The sequence below is a fragment of the Neopelma chrysocephalum genome, unplaced genomic scaffold (assembly GCF_003984885.1).
Source record: "Neopelma chrysocephalum unplaced genomic scaffold, ASM398488v2 Primary Assembly neopelma1_24, whole genome shotgun sequence".
Lineage (NCBI taxonomy): Eukaryota > Metazoa > Chordata > Aves > Passeriformes > Pipridae > Neopelma > Neopelma chrysocephalum.
In genome coordinates, this window is record NW_020897693.1 from 50,720,458 (window position 1) to 50,743,569 (window position 23,112).

At 41.2% G+C, this 23,112-nt stretch overlaps 1 protein-coding gene across 1 annotated transcript in view; it reads right to left on the reverse strand.

The window, feature by feature from the left end:
- Positions 1-23,112, reverse strand: part of SYNE2 (spectrin repeat containing nuclear envelope protein 2) — a 181,335-nt gene that overhangs the window by 67,007 nt on the left and 91,216 nt on the right. The window contains exons 58-73 of the mRNA XM_027674160.1: positions 22,800-22,982; positions 22,102-22,239; positions 21,674-21,859; positions 20,500-20,622; positions 18,248-18,430; positions 14,447-14,572; positions 11,886-12,080; positions 11,244-11,318; positions 10,088-10,207; positions 9,218-9,325; positions 6,221-6,436; positions 4,242-4,409; positions 3,110-3,235; positions 2,123-2,235; positions 1,340-1,481; positions 278-409 (exon numbers count right to left, since the gene is read on the reverse strand). Of these exons, the coding sequence (XP_027529961.1) occupies positions 278-409; positions 1,340-1,481; positions 2,123-2,235; positions 3,110-3,235; positions 4,242-4,409; positions 6,221-6,436; positions 9,218-9,325; positions 10,088-10,207; positions 11,244-11,318; positions 11,886-12,080; positions 14,447-14,572; positions 18,248-18,430; positions 20,500-20,622; positions 21,674-21,859; positions 22,102-22,239; positions 22,800-22,982 (2,334 nt within the window). The remainder of the gene's footprint in view (positions 1-277; positions 410-1,339; positions 1,482-2,122; positions 2,236-3,109; positions 3,236-4,241; positions 4,410-6,220; positions 6,437-9,217; positions 9,326-10,087; positions 10,208-11,243; positions 11,319-11,885; positions 12,081-14,446; positions 14,573-18,247; positions 18,431-20,499; positions 20,623-21,673; positions 21,860-22,101; positions 22,240-22,799; positions 22,983-23,112) is intronic.

Consider the following 23,112-nt stretch of genomic DNA (forward strand, 5'->3'; position numbering starts at 1 on the left):
GACATCATTTTCCTTGCTTTATATAGCTTGAGGATTTTTACCCACACTAGCAAATCTTTGGATTCAGTTAGCAGAAGTATCATAGCTGAAATTTGAAATGTTTCCTCTCGAAATCCAAAGCTGATTTCTACATTCTAGTCCATACCCAATGCAAAAGCTCACTACAGTGAATGCCACTTGCAATAATATGATTATTGACTGTTTCCCAGTGTCCAAGCAGTGTCTTGTTTCTAGAATCCCTGGTATTTTTTGCAATGCCAGGACATGCCATTTTTACCTGTGCATGCACCACATTTGCTTCCTGGCTCAGGTCTCCCAGCTGGACAGTGTAAGTTTTCAGTTCTTCCACAGTTGGGGTTCCTGCACCTGCAAATGTTCCTCGGGGCAGCATGTTCATCTTTGTTGTAATCTAACATTTGGAAAAAGAACACTGAAATTAGGTGAACAGCTCAAACGAAGACAGGGCTATGGGCAATGAAATAACACTCCTCTCAAAAAGCATTAAAATGAAACTTTTAAGGCACTAATATAAAGCACCTGGATAGCAAGGATCCCTTTACACTGGCAAAAGTTGGGCAGGCTATGCCCTGATGGGAGACTGACTGAAAAAGGAGCCTCTGATTTCCCAGTTTTAAGGGCTACAGCTGTAGTTTGTGTTAAGGCAACCCGACTGCCCACTGCAGAGCTGACATTCATTCTTTTATGTTATTTTTTCTTGTATAGCAGCAATTTCAGAGAATAAGAAATCTAATTATTCTAATTTAATGTGAACAAAACTGTTAATAACAGGAATTACAATTTTGTCCAAGGAGTAAAATTCTGCAGTCAGTTCAGAACATAAACATAGTGTGCTCTTGTTGCAGTCCAAACTCTGCTTTTGACATATGAGAATGAGAGAACACAATGGTGAATGGCAGAACAAAATTTTAGCCAGAGATTTGCTCTGACCAAAATGTTCTCACTTGGGGGAACTTAACCCAGTTAACTGACTTAACCCACATCCAAAAAAATCAGCTGGGAGCTTGCTGGCTAACTCTCTCAGTTCTCTTGAAAGAATGAAGCAGATAACATCTAGTCTGAATGTTAACTACAAAGACTCACCAGGTGCTCCCACACTGTGCTTAGTAGTCACTACTTCAGAGACATGATTTACCTCAAAGTAAAATTAAAAGGCAATTATGAAAACACTATGCAGTAACAATCTCCTCTGGAGAATGCTTGCACAGGTTTCAGTTATCTGATGAAGAGCCATGCTAAGGTGACACAGGAAAATACACTAATTGCTATCTTTACCACAAACGACTGCCCACAGAGAGAGTTTTACTGAACTTAAACAAACCTGAGGTTCCACAAGCTGGCAGAGAGGAGATTTCACCTTTGATGACAGCTCTTGTTGTAAATATTGCCATTTATTTCCCATTTGATCCTTTGGAGCCAAGGTGGGATCAGCCTGCTTGCTCTTTGAATCAGATTCTCCACTGCTGTATTGAGAAAACATTGTCAGAATGGCAAATACTGAAACAGAATAAGTAAAACCAGGTTTGTAAGGCTTCTTGTGTAAAATGAATTCCTCTTGCTCCTGTCTCAAAACCAGCCTGAAACCAAGTGTATGGATGATCTTTAATCCAAGCTTTGATACATTTCTTTGGACTTTTCCCTTCCCATGAAACATCCTAGAGGCCTGCTGGCAGCCTCCATGTCTGTAATGACAACATGGGGAGCACAGTCCTGTAGCAAGTCTCGGTTCCATACTGGAAGGTGCATGACCACCATGTTCCCTTTTCAAGGCTATTGCCTTTGAACCTGGCTGGGTGTATCTGTGCATTTGTACAGCAATGGCTGTGAACAGACACACCTAACTCGCCTCCAGAGGGGCCTGTTGTAGTTTTCAGCGTGGGTCAGTCCTGCCTGACAGCCAGACTGACTCTGAACACTGGAGCCAGCCCAGTATCAAGGAGGGTGTCACATGAATGAGCCTCCATTTCTCTAGACTGTTGATGGCAGATATCCCCACTTTCTGCCATTTTTCTTCTACAGGCACCAATGGTATGACTACAAACCTTCAGCAGGTTTAGGCAGTTTCACATCACTGAATCTGGTAACTGAGCTTGTTTTTTCGTACCTTGATTCTGATTTCTGAGTCACACTGTCCTCAAGCTGTGGCTGCATTTTTTCCACGCACGACTCGATAAAGTCAATGAGGCTTTTCTGCTCAGCTGCTTTTACTTTCAGATCCTGTGCACAGAGGACAGCATGAACAGTTATTTAAACTGTAATAATCTGAAATGATGATTGCGCTTTTCCAGTCACATTTTAAGTGAAATCATTTAGCAATGAAAATAAGAATACATCTGTCAGAATAAAATGCAATTTATGTGTAAACATGACTTCACAAAACAAACAGTTTTCTGCAAACATGTATTTTTATGGAATGTATTTCTGCCTGAGCTGAAGATTTAAAAGCAAAACCCATCAATCAGAAACAAATTATGGAGACATGGAAATTTAAGGGCCACCTACTGCAATCCTTAGACAGAGAGATCGGCAAGGGAAAATGGGGATTTGCTCAAATATGATTTCCATTAGTCAAAAGGAGGGTGTCGAGTGAAAAGTGAGCAATTTTAGCAGCTCAACCTGGATAATTTTCTCCAACTCTTTTCTAATAGCATCAAAATGGCAAAAGTTAATTTTTCAGATAGTAAAACAGAAGTAGTTTGCAGAGCACAGAACATCACAGGATTTTTTTATTGTACTAACAACCACCTTAAAGTCCTTGTGAGTTAGCCCATGGGAAAACATATACAAAGCTTTAGCTTCAAATGCATCTTCAAAAGTAATGTCAATACATGGATTCAGATTTCACAACACATCAGTGCCTCAAGGACAGAAGATTGGAGGGATAGGTGATGCCATCTGAATCATTATGAAACAAGGCAAATGTCAGGGTCCCACCTCGCTTGGCAATATTACTAAACCTTTTGGACAAGGGATTTTAGGAGCGAGACCTTTCTGCGTCCTGACAAACTTCTGCAGAAGCTGTAAAAGCAGCTGTTTCCCCCACCCACAGGGGATGTGGAGCAGCCTGGCTACTGGATGGGAGGAGAATTACCTGTGGGTGCTGGAGACCGTTGTGCCAACTGAGTGGCTGTTCGGCCAGGGCAGGCTGGGGCACGCTGAAGCCATCTGAGTGCAGGATCTCAAGGGGCTCTGGGTCGACCCTCTCCCTGTTGTTAACCTGTAAAGAGAGACCCAGTGGGGGAAAGCTTCCAGACTTGACAAGAGAGCAGAACCCCTCAGGTGCAGTTTGGGGAAAGGGCAAAAGTGGAGCCGTCTCGGGTGTACCATACACAGAATCAGCAGCACATGAAACACAATTGCTACTTTTGCAAAGATTTTTGTCCAGTTCCATTTACTGAACGTTTAATCCATTCTAACCTGCTGCCAAGGTCCTCACTTTTCCCCCAACAGCTACAGTTGCTTTGCTTTACCTGTTAGCAACTAGGTGATACTAACCCTCCATTCTTATGGTTTGACCAAATTATAGGGATGTGCAATTTTTACTTTTAAATTTGGTCATGTGCCTAGATTCTCTACCTGTCTGTGCTCACAGAGGTATTTCAACAGGAGCCTTTACCAGCACTAATTGTCTCCTGGGCCATGCAAGCTCCCTTTTAGATTGTGCTCCTCCAGCACTGGAGAAACTGTAGCTGCTCTTACACAAACACATCAGGTGGGCTTCTCTGATCCCTTGTACAACAAAGAGGGAATGAGCTCTGAAACCAGGAGTTACTGTCTCACCCACTGGGAAACTTAGCAAAGACTGTGCAGCTGTGTCAGTCACTGTCCTTGCCATTTATGCATTCTTCAAAGAGAAAGTTACTGAAAGGCCTCTCTGCTGTGATACTATCCCAGACAAACATCACAGCATTTTAAAGGCATTTAAAACCAAACCAAAATCCCAGTCCTTTTCCTATATTCCTTGCAAAATGTTGACTTCTGTCACTGAGCACTTAAAGCAGAAAAGATGCTGTTCAGAAACTCATTAAAAATCCACTACTTGCTACAAACTGCAAGTAATTATACAGGACTGTAAACTAGAATAATAGCAACTCTGACATTTGTGATTGACTTCTCTCCCTTCCTTGCTCCACATGATGAGCTCTAACTGTTCTTCTGCAACTACAGACCATTAAAGCACCATGACTCTCACTCTTGCTCTGCATAGCATTCATATGCTTTACCTGCTCTTCATTGTACTTGTCTTGAAGCATCATCTGGACATTCTCCAAATTGCGCTTCACTTCTTTCAGCTTCATGGAAAGAGCCTCTGTCTTTTGTTGGTAATCTGCACTATCTCCACAATCTTCCAGTAAAGAGAGGACCTTTTGTTCAATCTCTGATAACCTCACCTAGAAGGGACAGCAGACAATTATTCATTCTTAGAAGTACAACACTCCTCTCCTGACAACATTCTGAAGTCAATGCTCACACTACCCCTATCTGAAAAGAATAGAAACATACAGGCAAGAGAAATAGCTGTGGCCTCCCAAGATTTCCTCCAATATAGACTCTTTTTATTCTGAAAAATTAAATAAATTTTTCACAGAGTTAGTTTTAACACTGTTTCAAACAATAGCATCTGCAGGAAGTTATATTAACCCAGGTATGAAGCAATAAAAGAGGAGAGCAGAAATTACAGACTCCATTTGAGTGACCAAGAAGACAACACATCTCTAGGGGGAGAAGGCAGTGCACAGACTGCTCACATCACCCTTTGGGACAAACGATGCTGAATTACCAACGCATAGCAATGTTCCCATGTGTCAGCCAGGTCACTGTAAACTGCTGGGATCTGGTTTTTCATTCATGCTGCTTTGAATCAAAGTGCATCTCTGCATACTTTAAACTCATGTTTTTAAGGTGAGCGTGGAGACAGGTATCATGGCTCAACTTCAAAGAAATTAACTGTAATAAATTAACTGCTTTACATCATACGCCTGGATCTAGAGAATAGTTCTCTTTGTTCTATGTCTATCTTTTTTTGTAGACCTTGATTAGGTTAGAAAATTCTCTTCCGCCCTTGAGTTCTCATCTTTACATTGAGCCAGACAGTCCAAGCCAATAGGAACTGAGCAGCTCTTACAGCTGCCCAAAGCCTGCTTGTTTTCACCAGCTGGAACTGCCCTGTTGAGGCCTGTGCTGACACAAACGCTGAACGGGATCCAGATGCATCCAGACACCTAGGTGCATTCAGACTCCTAATTCCCACAGAGTTCAGCACCTGAGCACTTGGCTGAATCACAGCCTAAACCCAGAGGCACTTCTTGGCAGGGACTCAGTTCCTATTAAAAAATAAAAACAACACCCAAACCAGCAACAAAACAGGTGGAAATGTCTCCTGGTAATTTAAAATGGGGACATTTTGGTATTGGCTCCTTTATGGTGAGTGAAATTTGTTGCTATAGGTAGACTCAGTGTTTGAAGTAAACTGGCACACCAGACTGGCACCACAGGGAGCTTCAGAGTGGCTTGCCTGCATTCTTTGTTTTAATCTGCACTTGCTGCATGCCAGGACTGTCTCCCACCCAGCCCCTCATGCCAGTCGTGTTTTCCTCCTCCCATTTTCACCAACAGGTACCACCCACTCCTTTTGTTCCACTGCCATGGGGCAAGAGGCTGCCCTAGGAGTAAATGCAGTAGGTCCAAATATCTGAGGGCAGGGGAAAAGCCCCATCTTTCTGCCTATGCAAAAAGTGCAAAAGTAGAATTAACCAGCTTGGAAGTTCTTTTATACCAGACTTTTAAATTACTCTGACAGAAACAGAGTGAAACTGTCAAAAGAAAAAAAATACTCTTTTGTTTCTAGCTGATTTATCATGATTGAGACCAATGAAAAATTTCCTTTTAATAGAGGATTTAAACTATAATGAGCCATGTTTTTGAAAACAATCCAAAGAAAAACAAAGCTTTACAAATACTCTAGAATTCTACCTAAATCCCCTGGATGCATACAGATCCCAATTCTAAAAACAGGTATTGTAACTAAGCCCTTTCAAAGCTGCACCTGAAAGTGAAGCCAAGCAGTCACCTGTTCTCTGCATGGTGTGATGAAGCTGATGAAGCAGGGAGAGAAGAGCAAGCACAGTTTTTCTGCAGACACATCCTTCAGGGAAGGGTGCCTGGTTTGGATGGCAGCAGCAAACCGACTGCTCCGTCTTACCTGGCAATCCGCAAGCTGTGGCTCCACCACCTGCTGCGCGTGGGGGGTCTGAGGGTCTGACCTCAGGGACATTTTAGTTTTGTCTAGCCATTGTTCCAGCTCGGCAACCTGGGCCTGGCACACCAGGAGGATGGATTCTGGCTCAGGCTTCCCGCCATCCAGCGCTTCCCCTCGAGAGCCCAGGGCGACGTTGGGGACTGGAGGCGGCTGGTCGCTCTGAAGCAAAGCACATGAAAGGAACATGGTTAACTCTCTGGTTTGTAATTTCTTTCCCCTCCCCTTACCGGTGAGAAATGATTAACTTTCACACTCACAAGAGCTCCGAAACAACTCTGTCACAGTGTTCCCAGACTTGGGAAAAAAGAAAAGAAAAAAAAAAAAAGAAGGAAAAAAGAAAAAGAAAGGGAAACGCAGCAGCCTGGAGATCCAAGATCTGGTGTAACAGGTTTCCAGGCAGCAATTTGCATTTGCACAGCTATACCTGAGCACGCAGGTAGTTCCTGAGCGCACAGGAAGCGGATGACTCACCATTAACCAGCTCTCCCCCAGGAGAGATGTTTTTCTGTGGGAGTTATATGTGAAAGCAATGCAGTTTGGAGCTGCAAAGCAAGATGTTGGGCAATGCTTACAAGCTACCTGTGTGTGTTCCAACTGTCAAATATGCTTTATTCAGGCTCTAGGTCACCCTAGAATAAAATGGTGTATTTAAAGTATTAAATGTTGGGTAATTCTTATTTGCCCTCCTTTAAGAAGCAATACTGCATTGCACACTTCTGTAATAAGGAGAAGTCCAAAGTGCTTGGAGATAATCAGCAGTTGCTTAGGAGGCTGCACAGGTCTGTATATGCCCCCACACATGCAAACACTGGAACTTAGTAAGTAAATAAAGCACAACACCACAAGAACAAAACTACTTGTATGCTCCCGTGGCTCTAGAGCATACATTCAGGCATATTGACATGGTCAGAGGTAGTGCACAAGCTCCACGTTAAAATGAGATTTGGCCGAAAAAAAGGGAGCAAAAATGCATTGTTTCAGCTATCAATGTCATCATAGAACAGTTTGGGTGAGAAGGGGCCTTTAACAGCCAACTAATTCAACCCCCTTGCAATGAGCAGGGACACCTTCCATTAGGATCAGGTTGCTCAGAGCCCTGTCCAATCTGACCTTGAATGTTTCCAGGAATGGGGCATCCACAACTGAGAAACCTGTTCCAGTGCCTCACCACTCTCACAGTATAGTAATTCTTCCTAATAACCAATCTAAGTTCACTTTAGAACTATTACTCCTTGTCCTATCACTACACTTTCTGGTAATTTGTCCACTTGGCCAAAAGCCACATCCTCTGCATGTGCCAGAAAGGATGTGGTGACCCAGGCAGGGCTCCCACAAAAAAATGTAGCCATCCAGGTCTGGGGCTGCAGGGAGTGCCAGAGCCTGGCACTGGAAGGCAGTAGGGATAACAGCTGTGTAAGGTGTGACCAGCTGGACCATCTGCTCAGCCTGGTGGAGGAGCTGTGAGAGGAAGTCGAAAGGTTAAGAAGCATTAGGGACTCTGAGGAGGAGATTCACTAGTGGGGCCAAACTGGAAGAAGACTGTCCTGGCTGAACAGAGAGCTTTTCCTGGAACTCACAGAGAAACAGAGTATAACACCTTTGGAAGAAGGGACAGGCAACTCATGAGGACCACAAGGATGCTGTGAGGTTATGCAAGGAAAAATTAGAAGGGCCAAAGCCCAACTAGAACTTGATCTGGTTGCTGCTGTAAAACACAACAGAAAACGTTACAAATACATCAGCAACAAAAGGAGGGCTAAGGAGAACCTCCATGCTTTACTGGATGCAGGGGAAACCCAGCAACAGAAGATGAGGAAAAGGCTGAGGTACTTAATGCCTTCTTTGCCTCAGTCTTTAATAGGAAGACCAGTGTTGTTCTCTGGGTACCCAGCCCTCTGAGCTGGAAGACAGAGACAGGGAGAAGAACGAAACCCTCATAATCCACGGGAGAATGGTCATTGACCTGCTGTGCCGCTCAGACATGCACAAGTCTATGGGGTCAGATGAGATCCCACACAGGGGTACTCAGGGAGCTGGTGGAAGAGCTATCAAGCCACATTCAATCATTTACCAGGAGTCCTGGATAACCAGAGTGGCTCAGGAGAGACCTTACTGCTCTCTAAGCTACCTGAAAGGAGGTTGTAGTGAGGGTGGAGTTGGTCTCTTCTCCCAGACGAGGGATAGAACCAGAGGAAATGGCCTCAAAGTTGCCCCAGGGGAGGTTTAGATTGGATATTGGAAAAAATTTCTTCAGTGAAAGGGTGGTCAGGCACTGGAACAGGCTGCCCAGGGAAGTCGTGGAATCACCATTACTGCAAGTATTCAAAAAACGTGTAGATGTGGCACTTAGGGATATGGTTTAGTAGTGAACATGGTGGTGCTGGGTTAACAGTTGGACTCGATAATCTTAGAGGTCTCTTCCAACTTTAAAAATTCTAGGATTCTATGATTTCAAGAGCTGAAGACGCTCTGCCACCTGTCTGTTTTTCCTGGCCTTCCTGGAGCATCCATGTCTCCATACACTCTTTTGTATATAACCTATAGCTGCTGCACACTCCTGCCTTAGCCTTTGCATGACTTCCACAAAGCGGAAATATATATGAGTGTCAATGTCCTTAACTTCTCCTTTAACTGCCATTTAAAAATCCCATAGTTGATGTATGTTTACATCACTCGAACCCCTCTATTCATGCCAGCAGCTTACTTCCTGAAAATATTTCCTTTTGCTCCCTAGCAAATTGCATTTTCAAGGAGAAAATAAAAATTTATCATCACCCAAAGCATCAAAATATGAAAAAGGTTGCAGGTATCCTACCATATCATACTGCAACACACTCCAGCAGCATAACCATAACAGAACAGAGCCTCTACCCACTAGGTAGCCCATACAACACACTCAGAAGATGACCTTGTTCAGCTGCTTCAGGCCTTCAAACTCACCATAGCCAGACTGCCATCACCTGTGCCAGGGCCTTCAGCGCTCTCCAAAGTTTGCAGAGATGTTTCTTCACCATGTTTACTGTGCGATTCGATTATCACATCCTCATCCTGTAGAGACAAAGGAAACAGTGGAAATATTTGTATCATTCTTAGTGGAGATGTGGCACTTCAGAGCGTGGTTTAGCGGTGCACCTGTTAGGATTAAGTTTACAGCTGGGACTCACTGATCTTGAAGGTCTTTTCCAACCTAAAAGATTCTATGATTCTGTGATCCATTGCTTTGTTGTGCTAGAGAAGTCTCAAAGAGCAGCAGCCACTGAACCTATCCTGGTCTTGGCCCAAAAGTATTCACAGACAGCTTTTTTTATGCCCATAACACTGGTGTAGAGAAAAACAATTGCACCTATCACAACATTATTGAGACACCAAGAAGAACAGAGCAGAATGGAATCAAAATTGTAGCTGACTGGGTGTCTTAGACACTGATTTTCTCACATACCAAGAGAACCTCTTCCACAAATCATCCCCCACATTTTAGAGACTTTGCAGGAACTAAGGAAACAAATTACTGCTACTAAACATGTATTTTTATCTTTGTGGGGTTTGTATGGCTAAAAGGAATTAGAATCATAGAATCATTTAGATTGGAAAAGACCCTTTCAGGAGTTACTGGTCCAACCAATATGTGCAACAGAAAGAGATTTTAAATGGCAAAATTTAGTGTGATATGGAGGATATGAATAAGGCGATCTTGTCCTGCATTTCTACAGTTCTCTTGCTTTGCAGACTTCACCAATACCTAGGACTTGTGCAGATATTTTCCACAAAGATGAGTTCTCACCCCCATGGAGATAAACCTGAGTGCATTACCTGAACAATGCCATCCGACAAGGTACCAGAAGACCAAGAGGTTGCACTGTCTTCCTTGTGCCTTTCATCATCTCTTTCTGAAGGCCAAAAGCTTGCATCTTTCTCTGTGGCTGGACTTCCCTTTGAAAGCAGTAACAGCTCAGCTTTAGCTTTTGAACAGGAAGCTCAGATATTCCTTCAGGCAATGTAAAGTACTGCAAACTTCTAGTAACACTTTGCTCTCTTTCTGCCTTGTTTATCTATCTTTATTTTGTTTCCCAAAGCTCCCCTCTTCCCTTGCTCTACAGCTCTGCTGCAAGATGAATGGCAGCTGGATGACACTGATAGTTTTCTCTAGAGACCTCAGAGTATTCCCATTTTTTTATACTATTTAAAAAATAAATAAAAATACCAAGCAAGAAATAATCTTTCTCCTATCCTATCCCCTAAAAAGTCCTGTATGTAAAAAAACCTGCACCAGTGAAGGTGTAGAATCAGAAACCTTAAAATTGAAGTGCTTGGATCAGAGTAGTGAGGCATCACTTCTATCCAAGCTGTTTGAACTTCTTTGCACTGTCTAGCCATGGATTTTTTTTTCCCCGAAAGCAGTTAACTTCATCATGAATCTTTATTCCCAGCTCTGCTCCTCTGCAGTTCACCTGGGCATTCAGACTCCCCAGATTCAGAGCAAGGTGTTGGACAGTGTCTCCGAGTTTCTCCCATTTTCCCAGAAATCTCTCCTATTTTAACCTCATTCCCAATAGCCTGGTCATACCCTTTTTTCTTAAGCTCAAACACACAAATAATTTTTGTTTTTTCTTTTATGTTTTAGCAATTCAAAAGCTGCCTAATCCTGTCTGAAAGCCCACCCCCACGTATGAACATTGGTATTTAGGCCCATATTTTGCCACTAACACTTCCATAAAGGGATTTTTTCTGTATAAGCAATCCCACCAAAAGCAGAATCACACATCACAGAATGAGGCGCTGTGTAATAATGGCATTGGAATATTGGTAGGTTGGCTTGAGTGCAATATCTTTGTATCCTGCAGTGATAACAGGTATCTCAATTTGTTCTGAAATATTTCATATTTACACATTTTTCATAGTTCATCCTCTATCAAAATCTTCTATCTTATATACACAGCTGTATATATAAGATATATACTGAACTCACCTTGCTGTAGAAAGAACAGTCTTCTGATTCTTCATCTAAAGAAGGCAGAAGAGATACCACTCCTCTTTTTTTCAACTACAAAAATACACACAGAGAGACAACCCAATTAATCATGACAAGAATAGTAAAAGCCTCTTCCCTTCTGCCTGTAAACAAAAAGAAAGTCACCACTTGGGGTCCACTTTTGGGGAAGCACTGAAAACCTGGCACCCTACATTAAAGTAACTGAAAGTTGCAGGTACTCAGTACCCCTGAAAACTGGGACTTGATGCTGTTAAGTTTCAACATCCCAGATATAATAGGGACAAATTTATTTTTGCTCCACAAAAATAATTTATTGAAAATCCCAGAACAACTGATTATCCATGAAACTACACATCGAGCATTTTGCTACTGATTGTTTGATACAAACTTTATCTTCAATCTGCTCCTGATAAAAAATAACCACAGGCACCCTTCTCCTAGCTTCTCTTAGAAATGCATCACACTCAATCATTTTGGGGCCACTCAGAAGCACAAAGGGGAGGAGAAACAGTATTGATTCACAGCTGCAGGGGTGCTCCTCTCTCACACGCCACTCCTCCAGGAGGAAGAAGGGTTATTTACCTTCCCTCTCCAGCTCTCAGGTAAATGATCACTTACCTGATGACCAGAAACATCAGTCCCAATTGAGTTACTCTGTGCTAACACAGAGGCTATAGGTTCATCTGCTGATTCAGGCACGTCTTGCTGTAAGCGCTGGTGAAGCTCAGACATGGAATTCTTCATCCCGGTAAGAATATCTTCCTTTCTTTGGCACAGCTTTATGATCTCTTCTTTTACAGCTTCCATTTCTCCCTAAGGAGCAACAACATCCATAAGCATCCATTATTCTTACTTAACCAAACAGTAATGTAACAGATGACACCAGTGATGCATCTTACTGGGACTGGGGCTATTTCCCCCTTTTCCTTTTTCAGGGCATTGGGACAGTTCCCCATTGTCACTGCAGCAGATGTCCAGATACATGCAAAACAGCAGCAACAGATTCAGCTCAGGACAGCACTTGCCACTTGTAGTGCACAAGTTGGTAGTCTGGAAGGAAACTGTGGCAGGCTGGAACTAATTCTAACTAGGAACTGCATACCCAAGGGAACAGTAGTTTCCTTCAGGACAAAGGGAATGCAGATGGGTTACATTACTCTGTGTGTCACAGCAGGTGATGTTAACTTCCAACTACCTTCCCTGGAAAAACCTGACACTAAGCACTTAGGATAGCCTTGATGAGGGCAAAGTCAGCAACAAGGGTAGCTCAGGGCTTAGTCTTTGCCGAAGTTAAAGAAAGGAAACAAACCATTTGATGGGTTTTAGGGACAAAACTATCCCATGTCTTTGAATGTCATACTGGGAGAAATGGTCCCCAATATAGTTCAAGGAAAACATTTAATATTCTGCAGGGACTAAACAATAATCCAAGTAACTCTGCAATAACAAAAGGGGAAATAAATCCATCTTGGTCTCCATCCTGGCCATGACAATTGCTCTAGCCAGTGTTCTGCCCTTAGAGTTTTCTGCTAGGGCTTTCCTTACCACCCAGCCTCCAGGTGAGCAAAGAAAGCACAGCAAATAACAGAGTAAGACAGGGCAAGGAATAAAGTGCTCTACTCTCTTAATTACTAAAAGTGCTAAAGCTCTTTGAAGCATTGTTGCTTGCTTGGAAAACCAAAACCTGGCTAAATATCCCATTACACACTGGGCTCAGTTGATCAGAGCAAACTTTGATGCTGGGCTTGAAATCAGAACAGCAATGACTCCACACCATGCCCTATCATTAATGATGTTATGCCAGTAATAATCTGTAACAGATGAAAGCAGTAAGACTGCTGGTTCTGTTTTGACCACAGCTTATTCTGTTAATAACTCAAATTATTGAGTGGTGGTATGACAGGGAAGGTGGAGGCAGAAACTCCAGCAAATTTTCAAAGGACATGGGAACTCTGCTTAGACAAGGATGTTTTTCTCCTTTTGTACACTCAAAAACCAGAAGATAAAATCTCGCAAAGGTAGAGGCAAGAAAATGTCATTGGAATGAAGAAACGGCCATCCATGACAATTTGGCATATTTTTATAAATGCCCACTAAGAACAAATATATCTGTTTCATTGCAGCAGGAGACTCTCCAGCATACATTTACCATCTACTGTTTTTCAAACTTAGTTAGCCATAACTTCCTCAGAAACCAAATCTTTATTAACATCACTTCTTTATCTGAAACCTCTCACCAAGAAGGGCAGTTCCATCGCCCACTTCTATGCATGCAATGCTACAATTCTGAAATGGATTTTCTGCTAAAACAAGAGCTATTAAACAGAAAATCCCACACTCAAAGACAAAAACAAGTAAGAACCAGGAAATGAGTCATGCTTAGTACTACATCAAGCCTCCAGCACCCAAGCAGCTGACAGCAGAGCTACCATGTACTTAGGAGCCTACTGAGTGATTATAGTTATTAGGCAAGTACAATGTAAGTGCATTAACTTTATTGTGACTGACTGGAAAAAACTGAACATTTCAGAAGCACTTTATAAATACTTATTACATTTAATTAGTAATTTCCTGGCTTCTGCAGTGCTGTCCTTAAAACACATCTTATTTTTGCATTAACAAATTAGTTCATCCATTACAGAAAGATGCTGACTGCAGGGAGAAAAACAACACATGTTTATCAGTTGATGAAAACACACTGCAGCAGTGAAGACAGAAAGGAGTCTAATGAATCTAACCCTAATCAGAATCCCCAAAAGTACCATTGCATAATCAGTAATCAGAAATGGACTCAGTTCTCTCCTTATGCACTATCCCAAGCTGCTACCTCAGGAAAATTGGCAGGATGATGAGCACAGGTGAATTATCAGTGCTGCATATTGTTTCACCAAAACAGCTGTCAGCTGTCATGAAAACAGCACTCAGCTTTTCTTAGAAATTGATATAGGTACAAATGACACATCAAAATCAATAAGGAGTATATTATGAAAGATATACCCAATTTGCAAACTAATATTAACTGTAATTAATTGTAATTAATGGTCACACTATGGCATTCAATTGTATGCTTGACTGGTGGGGAAGGCAAGTACATTGCTATTTCTCAGTGCTCTGCATCATCATGATTAGTGTTAGTCAGGACAAGTAACACACATAAGAGAGAAAACAATGAAACCCACCTCTGGACAGTGAGTCTTCTGAGCCTGTGGTTGATCTTCATGTGATACTTCAACCAAGTGGTTCTTTAAGAGTTGTTTCAACTTTTCAATTTCTTGCTCACATTCTTCTGTTTTCTTTACAGTTTCCTGTGAAATAGTAATCTTCATAAATAATTTTGAATTAAGGAGTACAGAAACAAACTAGTCAGTAACACAGCAAAGATGAACTGAAGAGCAGTGAAGCCTCCTTTGCACCTCTAGTTACGTGCAACAGAAACTGTGTTTGCTCTGCTAACTTTGCACAAACTCACCAAGTTTATTATTCACTTGCTAAGGACAAACAAACTGCTCTATCCACAAGTTGAAGTACGGTGGATCATTCTGCCTAGAAGCACATCTTTGCTTGCTCCAGAGTAGAACTACGAATTTGGCTATAAAATGGAAATAGAGTATATTTCATTACATTCATTACAATTTATACAAGGTTGGGGGGAAAAAAAGAAGAGAGAAATTACAGTATTTTGTATCAAGTTAGAAAGCCTACCTGTTTTTTACTGGTGCTGAAGTCCTTACTGCCAGCTAGTTCTGCACTGACCAAAAATGAAGTGTGCTGTACACCAGGCAGACACTGCAGCTCAGAGAATAAGCCAACTACAGTATCTGACAATTTGAATACTTCCCATAAAAATGATAAGTAGTCCCACCATGTGAACTTCCTCTTCTTACATGGCTTATAGGAAAACATATCATGTGTTATAAACAGCTAAATTCACTTTTACTCATTTGACAGTAACAGCAAAATCTCATCGACTTCCAGCTTGACTGTTTAGGGCAATCTCCCCACACGCTCATATTTGTCAGTCACAGCCTGTCATGATGTCTCTGGTAATTAAGAAATTGTCACATTTACAAATCAGAATATTTTGTGAAAACATTGAATATGCACAGCACTTGGTGGCTCTGTGTTTTCTGACCCACAGGTTGAGAACCAAAGACTACCTAAGGACTGTTCCTCAGGTGTCTGCAAAAGATAATGAAGAAACAATGAAGTCAACAGGCTTGAACTTACTCTGCTGACAGCAGCACCTGGACGACCTGACAGGTCAAAAATCTCACTGCAAAGTATGCACAGACTCTGACTTTCAGAGCAAAGAGTCTCTCCTGCTATGAACACAACAGAGCCATTTCTTCAGTCACTTCTTCAAAGTAACACTCTCACGAAAATGCAGACAGATAAGATTCTAAGTAATCATTATTATCTTACTTACAGGTTTTAAAAGAAAGAAAAACCTATTTTCTTCAGTTAATAGAAGAAAGCCAAATTGAAGAGAAAGATATTTAATTATGGCCTATAATCTTAGTGCCATAGCTAAAGAACCAGAGGAGAAAAAAAACCAGAATAGGTCTTCTCCTGCTCATTTTTAAAGACCTTCTAAAAGTGAGATTCTCTTACTCACACCTTCACTTCCATATGAATAGGAGTGTTTAGCAACAGGTTGAGTACTACCTCAACTTTCCTTGGCTAACTAAAGAATATGAATATTTTGTATACAGACTCCAATGTCTTCTGTCACAGGTCAATATGTGATAAAGTCATTTGCCTGAAGATAACTCATCTGTTCCCTGACTTCCACTCAGGGACAAGAAAATCTGATTTTATCCTTTATCCAATACACCAAATGATACCATATCTGTTGGACTTCCTCTCTTCCTACAAGCGTTGCCTGTCTTTTGAGTTATTTCCTGCTTAACATTTGCCCTTGACTTTTTATATCATGGTAACACTAGAAGACCAACCCATGAAAAAGGCCCACCTGTAGTGTATTTGTCTTGGAAGAGCTTAGTGAAAATGAGCTCAGTAAGCCAACAGATATGCAAATACTGCCACTCTCTTACACAGAAAACCAGTAGAGGCAGATGTGGCTTTTCCAACTCCTCTTCCTGATGACGTTATTTAGGTGTGGTACTTGACAAGCCATAATAAAAAACAGAGGGCAATGTTCAACACAGATCTAAGCCACCGAAAATCCTGCCCCAAAGCACTTGCTATACCTACTACACGTTTTGTTTCTGTTATATTTTTTCAGGTGTTACAATGCAATTTATTCAGACAAAAGTTACCAATGCAATATCCCATTGCGTCATCCACAGCAAAAGACGGACAAACTCATCCACACACTGATCCCCAGGCGGAGAAACCCCAGGTATATATTTCTACAGGAAGCTTACTACCTTTTTGATGCAGCACTCAAAATGCCATATTTTAATAGCTTTTTCCTTTGTTACATCCTAGCTGGTATTAGACTTGTATTGTAATGCTGCTGCTTTCAAATCATTTAACTGCACCAGAAAATCTCTTTTGCACAGTTTGATAAACTAGCTGCCAAGAATTGCAATTTTTCCAATCTGTATTCTCACAAAGAAATTTCACTCAGCTACAGTCTGATGGATGCCTACAAGGTAAAGGCAAATGCTAAGCAAAAAAAGGTTACAGCTTTACGAAGAGGAGAAAAATCTAAAACTTGACCTAACGCTCCACACAAACCAGTTACAAGTGTCATGATAACAATTCAATTGCAAAGTACTCTGTTTCTGATGGTTTTAAAGTGTTTTGAAAATTTTCAAGTATTTGATCTGGTAACTCTGAAAAAGGTACATTTTACCACATCCATTTTTTCAGACCTAAGAAGCTGTATGGATTAAAAAAAAAAAAAGGGATCATAGGGATCATACAGATCTCATATAGTCATTGCTTTTTTTCTGAACTCCAAGCATGCATTAGTTATGTGGCATATTTTCAGTTTTTTTCTTTGTGTGGTGCTCTTAATTTCACAAACTGAAAATCAAAGATGGACATTCACATTTTAGCTGTCACTTGCATCTGCCTGGCCTTCGAAATGCCCAGTTAGATGTTCTAAAGCATTCTGCTTTACTGTAATAGGTTAGGAAAACCGTATCAGCAAAGATAATATAACCTTTTTCTAGGTGCTGTCATCATCCTGCCAAGAAATGGATGGGCCACCTGAGAATTTTCATACCTCTGCTGACGTGGGAACGTGCGTAACCCAACTCCAGGTTGCCTCCAGCCTGGGCAATGGAGCGCGACGGGCCCTGAATTAAAACCTTCCTGAGCTGGTACAACCACATCGCTCAGTGAAGTGCTGCAGAGAGATTCCTTCAGGTCTGGAGCTGTTCCATAACCCTCACTGCCCTGATTTAATATTCACTGACCTGCCAGCACTGCCTTCTTCTAGGGCCGTGCGTCACACCGATGCTGTTATATCACTTCTGGTCCCAAACCTGGTCTGGCCAACAGCATCTCCAAGCTCCCTGTCACATGTTGGCCTACCTCAAAACAATGAATTAACCACGACACAGCTGTATGGAATGGTCACTTTCCTGGCTCACTGATTTGGATTAGTAAAAGGCTGTCAGCTGTTTCTATATAATGGCTGCCAACAAGAATTTCCATGGTAAAGATGACTTTAAAGACTTGATGTGGACACCTACATCTAATACTGGACTTCACTCATCAGTGCAAACCTGTGTCATGAGACACCTGAGCCTTCATTTCTTCTACAGTATGTTATAACCACATGGTGTCAGCTGTGACTGAATCGGAAAACTGAAATGTATTTCAAGACTACTGAGTGTGCTTTGTTGCAGTATCAAATGAAACAGGCAAGAAAAAAAAAATCCCCAAAACATTACATAGAAGACACAGTAGGCATAATTATATGTCTGTAATAGCAATATTGTTTAAAGATCAAAATTACTATAAAGTAAAGGTGGTTTAGGTGACAAGAAAAAAAAATCAATTACCTCAAGTAGGTCATTTTGTTCCTTAGTAATTTTTTCTAATTTCTTCAATTCTCTCAAGAGTTTTCTTGCTCTTTTGAAGACTGAGAAAGGTTGCATTTTCATCGCTGGTAGCTGAAGTGCTTCTTCATAGGACTGTATATGAACAATAGTCTTCTGCATGGGACCGACGTGCTCAAGTATAACCTATCAGGATACAAGACAGATGATGGATGTGATAATGAGTTGGAAAAAATCAAAATTGAAAATTTATACTACTCTCATGATGTGCAAAAGCTCTCTTTGGTCAGTTTCCAATTTAAGAGGAATATTTTTATCCTCATATGGGCCATTCACTTAAGAATTGGACTCAATGATCCCTGTGGGTCTCTCCCAATTCTCAGTATTCTGTGATTCTACGAATCTTGGAACAAAGAAGTGAAAATCCACAGTGAGGTTGTCTAAAGCAAGACAAAGATACATCTTTCATTTACAATTCTTCTTTTTTCAGTGTATACATACATAAAGTTTGCACAGTGACAAAAAAACAGTCACATTCAGATTAGGTGCTATTTACTAAGCGGGTCATTTCAAAGTAGAGTATTACTGGCAGTGAAAACAGTTAAAAACCTGGTGCAAACCCTTTGATGTCACTCTAGCAAATTCTGGGTTTTGTTGTTTGTCCTGCACACCAGTGGTTTTATGATGGTCCTATAAACAGTGTATCAACATAGCTGAGATGATGAATCGGGATGGAAGTCAGGGAAAACCTGTGAAGGTGGCTTTCCTGTCGAAGACAGCATTTCATACCACAATACCTCAAGTGAATGGACAGTTTACAACCACCTTTGTCAGTTCTGGATGAACAGAAATATGCAGTTTCATACCACAAAACTTATTTTATGGAAGACAGTGATCAGCTTCAGAAAGACAGAATGGTAATAACCAATACACAACATCTTGGTTCTCCTAAAGAAGTATGAAATCCTACTGAGACCTCATTCAGCTGGGAACTTCAGAGGCAAAAAAACCCAACAAACCACCTATAGGCTTTTAAATTACTAACATTTTTGTTAAATTCCCTCTCAAGATGATTTCATTTTGAAATGCCCCAGTTGGAATAAAGATGCTTATTCTCTCTTTCATAAGCAGTCTGCATCAGGAATTTTTTGTTATTAGCATATTATCCTGACTTTGATTTAATATAAGAAAGTGAACATTATTTTCCAGAAGAAATATTACCTTAGTTTTTCCATACCATGCAGTCATTACAAAATTGTTCTCTGGATAACGAAGCTGCAAAGCTTTGTTATGAGAGTTACAAAGCTACGAGAGGTATGAGGACATTTTTATTCCTCATCTGCAAATGCCTTTTGCATATCAGTCAGGTAACACTGTGGACTGCATGTGTTATGAAATAAAAGATACTATAATGCTTTGCTTTATGCAGAGACATGAAAAAACATCTGGCCAATGTATCTTTGCAGTGAAGTCCCTGCACAATTTTATGGTAAGTCACTTCAGCCTACATTGCCAGAAACATCTGCTAAATTTTGTCCATTTTTGAAAAAATAGGGCCTCATTTTCCAAATTTCAGATTACTGTTTCATGTCAAGTAGAGTGGTGTGCAGCAAGGGTATCTGAAAATTAGGCCGTAAACTTCCCAAAAAATGGAGATCCTCAAATATGGCAGCTATGTCTGACAAGTGCTTAAGTTACACACTCGAGTTCTCTGTGGGTGTGTTCTCAAAGGTGCTTTAATTTTAAATGTTTTGGTCAAAACATGACTGTGCTCCTTGAAAGGGTCTCTCAACAGTCTCCCCTTAGGGCTTACATTGATCAGATGTCTTGGATGGAAACTGAATTTCTTTCAAATGAAACTAAAGCAGGTGATACTCTCCAGAAGAGCTTTTGAAGACACCCAGCTACTAATGGATTTCCATTCTACAGGATCAGTCCAAAGTAAGCCCCAAGACACATACAACACAGATACCAAGTCCTCTGCACTGTTTTGCCCTACCAATGTGCTCCTTTTGGATTTTAGAGTACTTGCTACTGTAGAAACATGCAGCAAAAACCATGTCTGAAATAACACTTTCAATCTTTGATCCCAGAGTTAGAATTTGTGTCATACCAGCATTTCAAGATTGCATACTAAAAACTTGTTCGTAGTGGTTTGCAGTCCCTAAGCATCCTTATGCTTCTGAAACCATACTTACACTAACTTCTGCATACATATATAGGGGAAAAAAGCCCATATAGGAGTTTTCACAGACCTGTCCATGTTTAAGTTGGTCTTTAGGAGAAAATTCTAACAGATCGTCTGATGACAGGATTGTCTTCATTTCTGCAACATCCTTCTCAAACACTTTCACATGAGATTCAATGGCATCCAATTCCTAGATTTTGGGAACAGAGAGAGTATTTGTAGACTGTACAAATACCACATCCAGCTTGCATTTCTGCCTTTAACTTACATTTAAAAAGAAACACTGAAAAACAAGTTCAGCATATGCAGGATATGTTAATGGATGCTCGCAATCAAAAGGTTAGTTACTGTAAATTACCCATCATCATAACTTCTGAAGGAATTAAGTATTCAAGATCACCTGTTCTGTTTTAAATCCTGAATACAGAACTGATAGATCCTGGAAAAGTCACATTATAAATTACCAGTAGTTGAGTGTCTGGAAAACCCATCTCACACTGGTTTGAGATGTGGGAGGGGGGCTAGGACTCGAGAATTGGATTTTGGGGCTCTCAAACCATGACAGACAGTTTTCCAGTGGTGACAGATGGCAGCACAGGAAACTACTCTAATTACACTATTGCAGTTTCCTGTGCAGAGTCTTACAACAAATGAATCACATACAGTAGAGCTGCTTTTGAATTCTCACAGAGTCACAGAATAGATTAGGTTGGAAGGGATCTTAGGAGGTCTCTGGTGCCTGTCAAAGCAGGTCACTCGGGGCCTGATCCTGTTGAGATTTGAGTATCTCCTGGGATGGACATGTTACCCCACCTATGGGCCCTGATGAAATGTCTGACCAATCTCACTGCAGAAAAAATCCTTCCTAGATGTAATTTCCTTTGTTATACTTTAGATCTGCTCATCTTTTCTCTGCACACCCAAGAAGAGTCTGGCCCTGTCCTGTCTGTAGTCTTCCATTACGTAGCAGCAGACACCAGTAATATCCACACCCCCACCCCCAAGCTGCCCCTTCTCTGGGCTGAACCAACCCAGGTTCCCAGCCTTTCCTCCTACACCTTGTGCTAATCCTGAACTTTACAGCTTAATTAGTTACCAAACGCCTTCTGATGGTTTGTTTCCAGACAATTCATTTCCTTGCTTGGCACAACTACTAAAATCAGCACCTCTTTTCCCTATGCAGGTAATATAACATATGATGAAGCTCTGATAAAAGGCACTGATGGGTCACCCAGACTTACATCAGCCACATGCAGGATCTGTGGAAGAATCTCTGCTATCTCATGCTGTAAAGTTGCTACTTGGTCATCTATTTCATGCAGCTGTTGCATTACACTGCTGGTTTCAAAGATTGGTGTCAGCTCCTCCAGCTCCACATAAACACCGTGCAGAACATTTTGCTTTTGCTCTGAGTCTTCCAAAGCCATCTGGGGACAAAATAAGAGCTTAGTTTGATCCATCAGTGGTGAACATTAGCACTTTGACAATATAGATATATCCAACATCTAAAAGTATCCATATTTCATGAGTGTCAACTGTAACTATTTTTCACTCAAAGGATTTACTGAAAATGGTAAAGTATTTATGTCAGCAAGACTTAAGAATGGAAAATTGCATCTCTACAGAGCAACCAGTTCTGACAGGGCCACATATCTGCATCAACACTTACCTGCAGGTCATCAGTATGCTTGCGTAAGCTTTTTGCAGAGTCACTTTGAGCATCTGTTCTTAGCAAAGAGTTGGTGCTTTCTATCCAATCTTTCACATTCTTCAAGAGTTCATCATATTCTTCCATCTTGTTGGCAGCCTAGGAAATTACAGGATTTAACAGAAAGGCACAAATGAATTGCTGTTCACTGTGTAGGATAAATGCATCTGTGGACAAGATTAAAAGAAAACAGGATGTGTTTTCATCGTGGCCAATTAAATTAGTACAGTGAAATAAAAATCACTATTTTTCTGAAACAGATTCGTGATTTCAGGCTATCTCCCCTAATCAAAGGTAATTTTGGTGCTTACATGCTTACATTTCATGGAGGCATTGCTGCAATTTATATGGCAACGTTGCTTTAATAGACAGCCCATTAGCAGAGTAACAAAGAACCATCTTTGCACCCACTGAGGGGTGTGAATTCCCCACACTAACCCCCACCAACCATGGTGCAGACCCACCAGTCCTTTGGGGTAGCAGCTGGAGGCAAGTTTGGCACTCCAAAAACTCCAGCTATAATATGCCAATGCACTTACAGCAGGCTTGTGGCTCTTTACTCATTTGTCAGCCTCTGATGATGTTTTATGCAAAGCCTTCACTCTCTTTTTTTTTTTTATAAGATGTGATTTTTAAAGAACTTCTACACTTGTATCTACCTTGTTTAAAATGGCAGTTCTGCGCTCGGCAAGCTGTGAGACCTGCTGGTAATGCTGAAGGGGGGTCACCAAGATATCCATCAACTCCTGTGCATGGCAGGAATTCTGCTCCACTATATCTTGCACTTCTGCATCCAGTTCATTGAGTTTGTAATGCCAAAGGTCCAGCATATCCCAGATTTGCTGCACGCGAAGAAAAAGGAAGTGAAATATAAGGTCAGACTCAAAGATAACAGCAGTGTTATTTATTCTTCACGTGGGGCATGTGGAATTGCAAAGATTTCAGAACTGATATGCTGAGAACAGAACACTC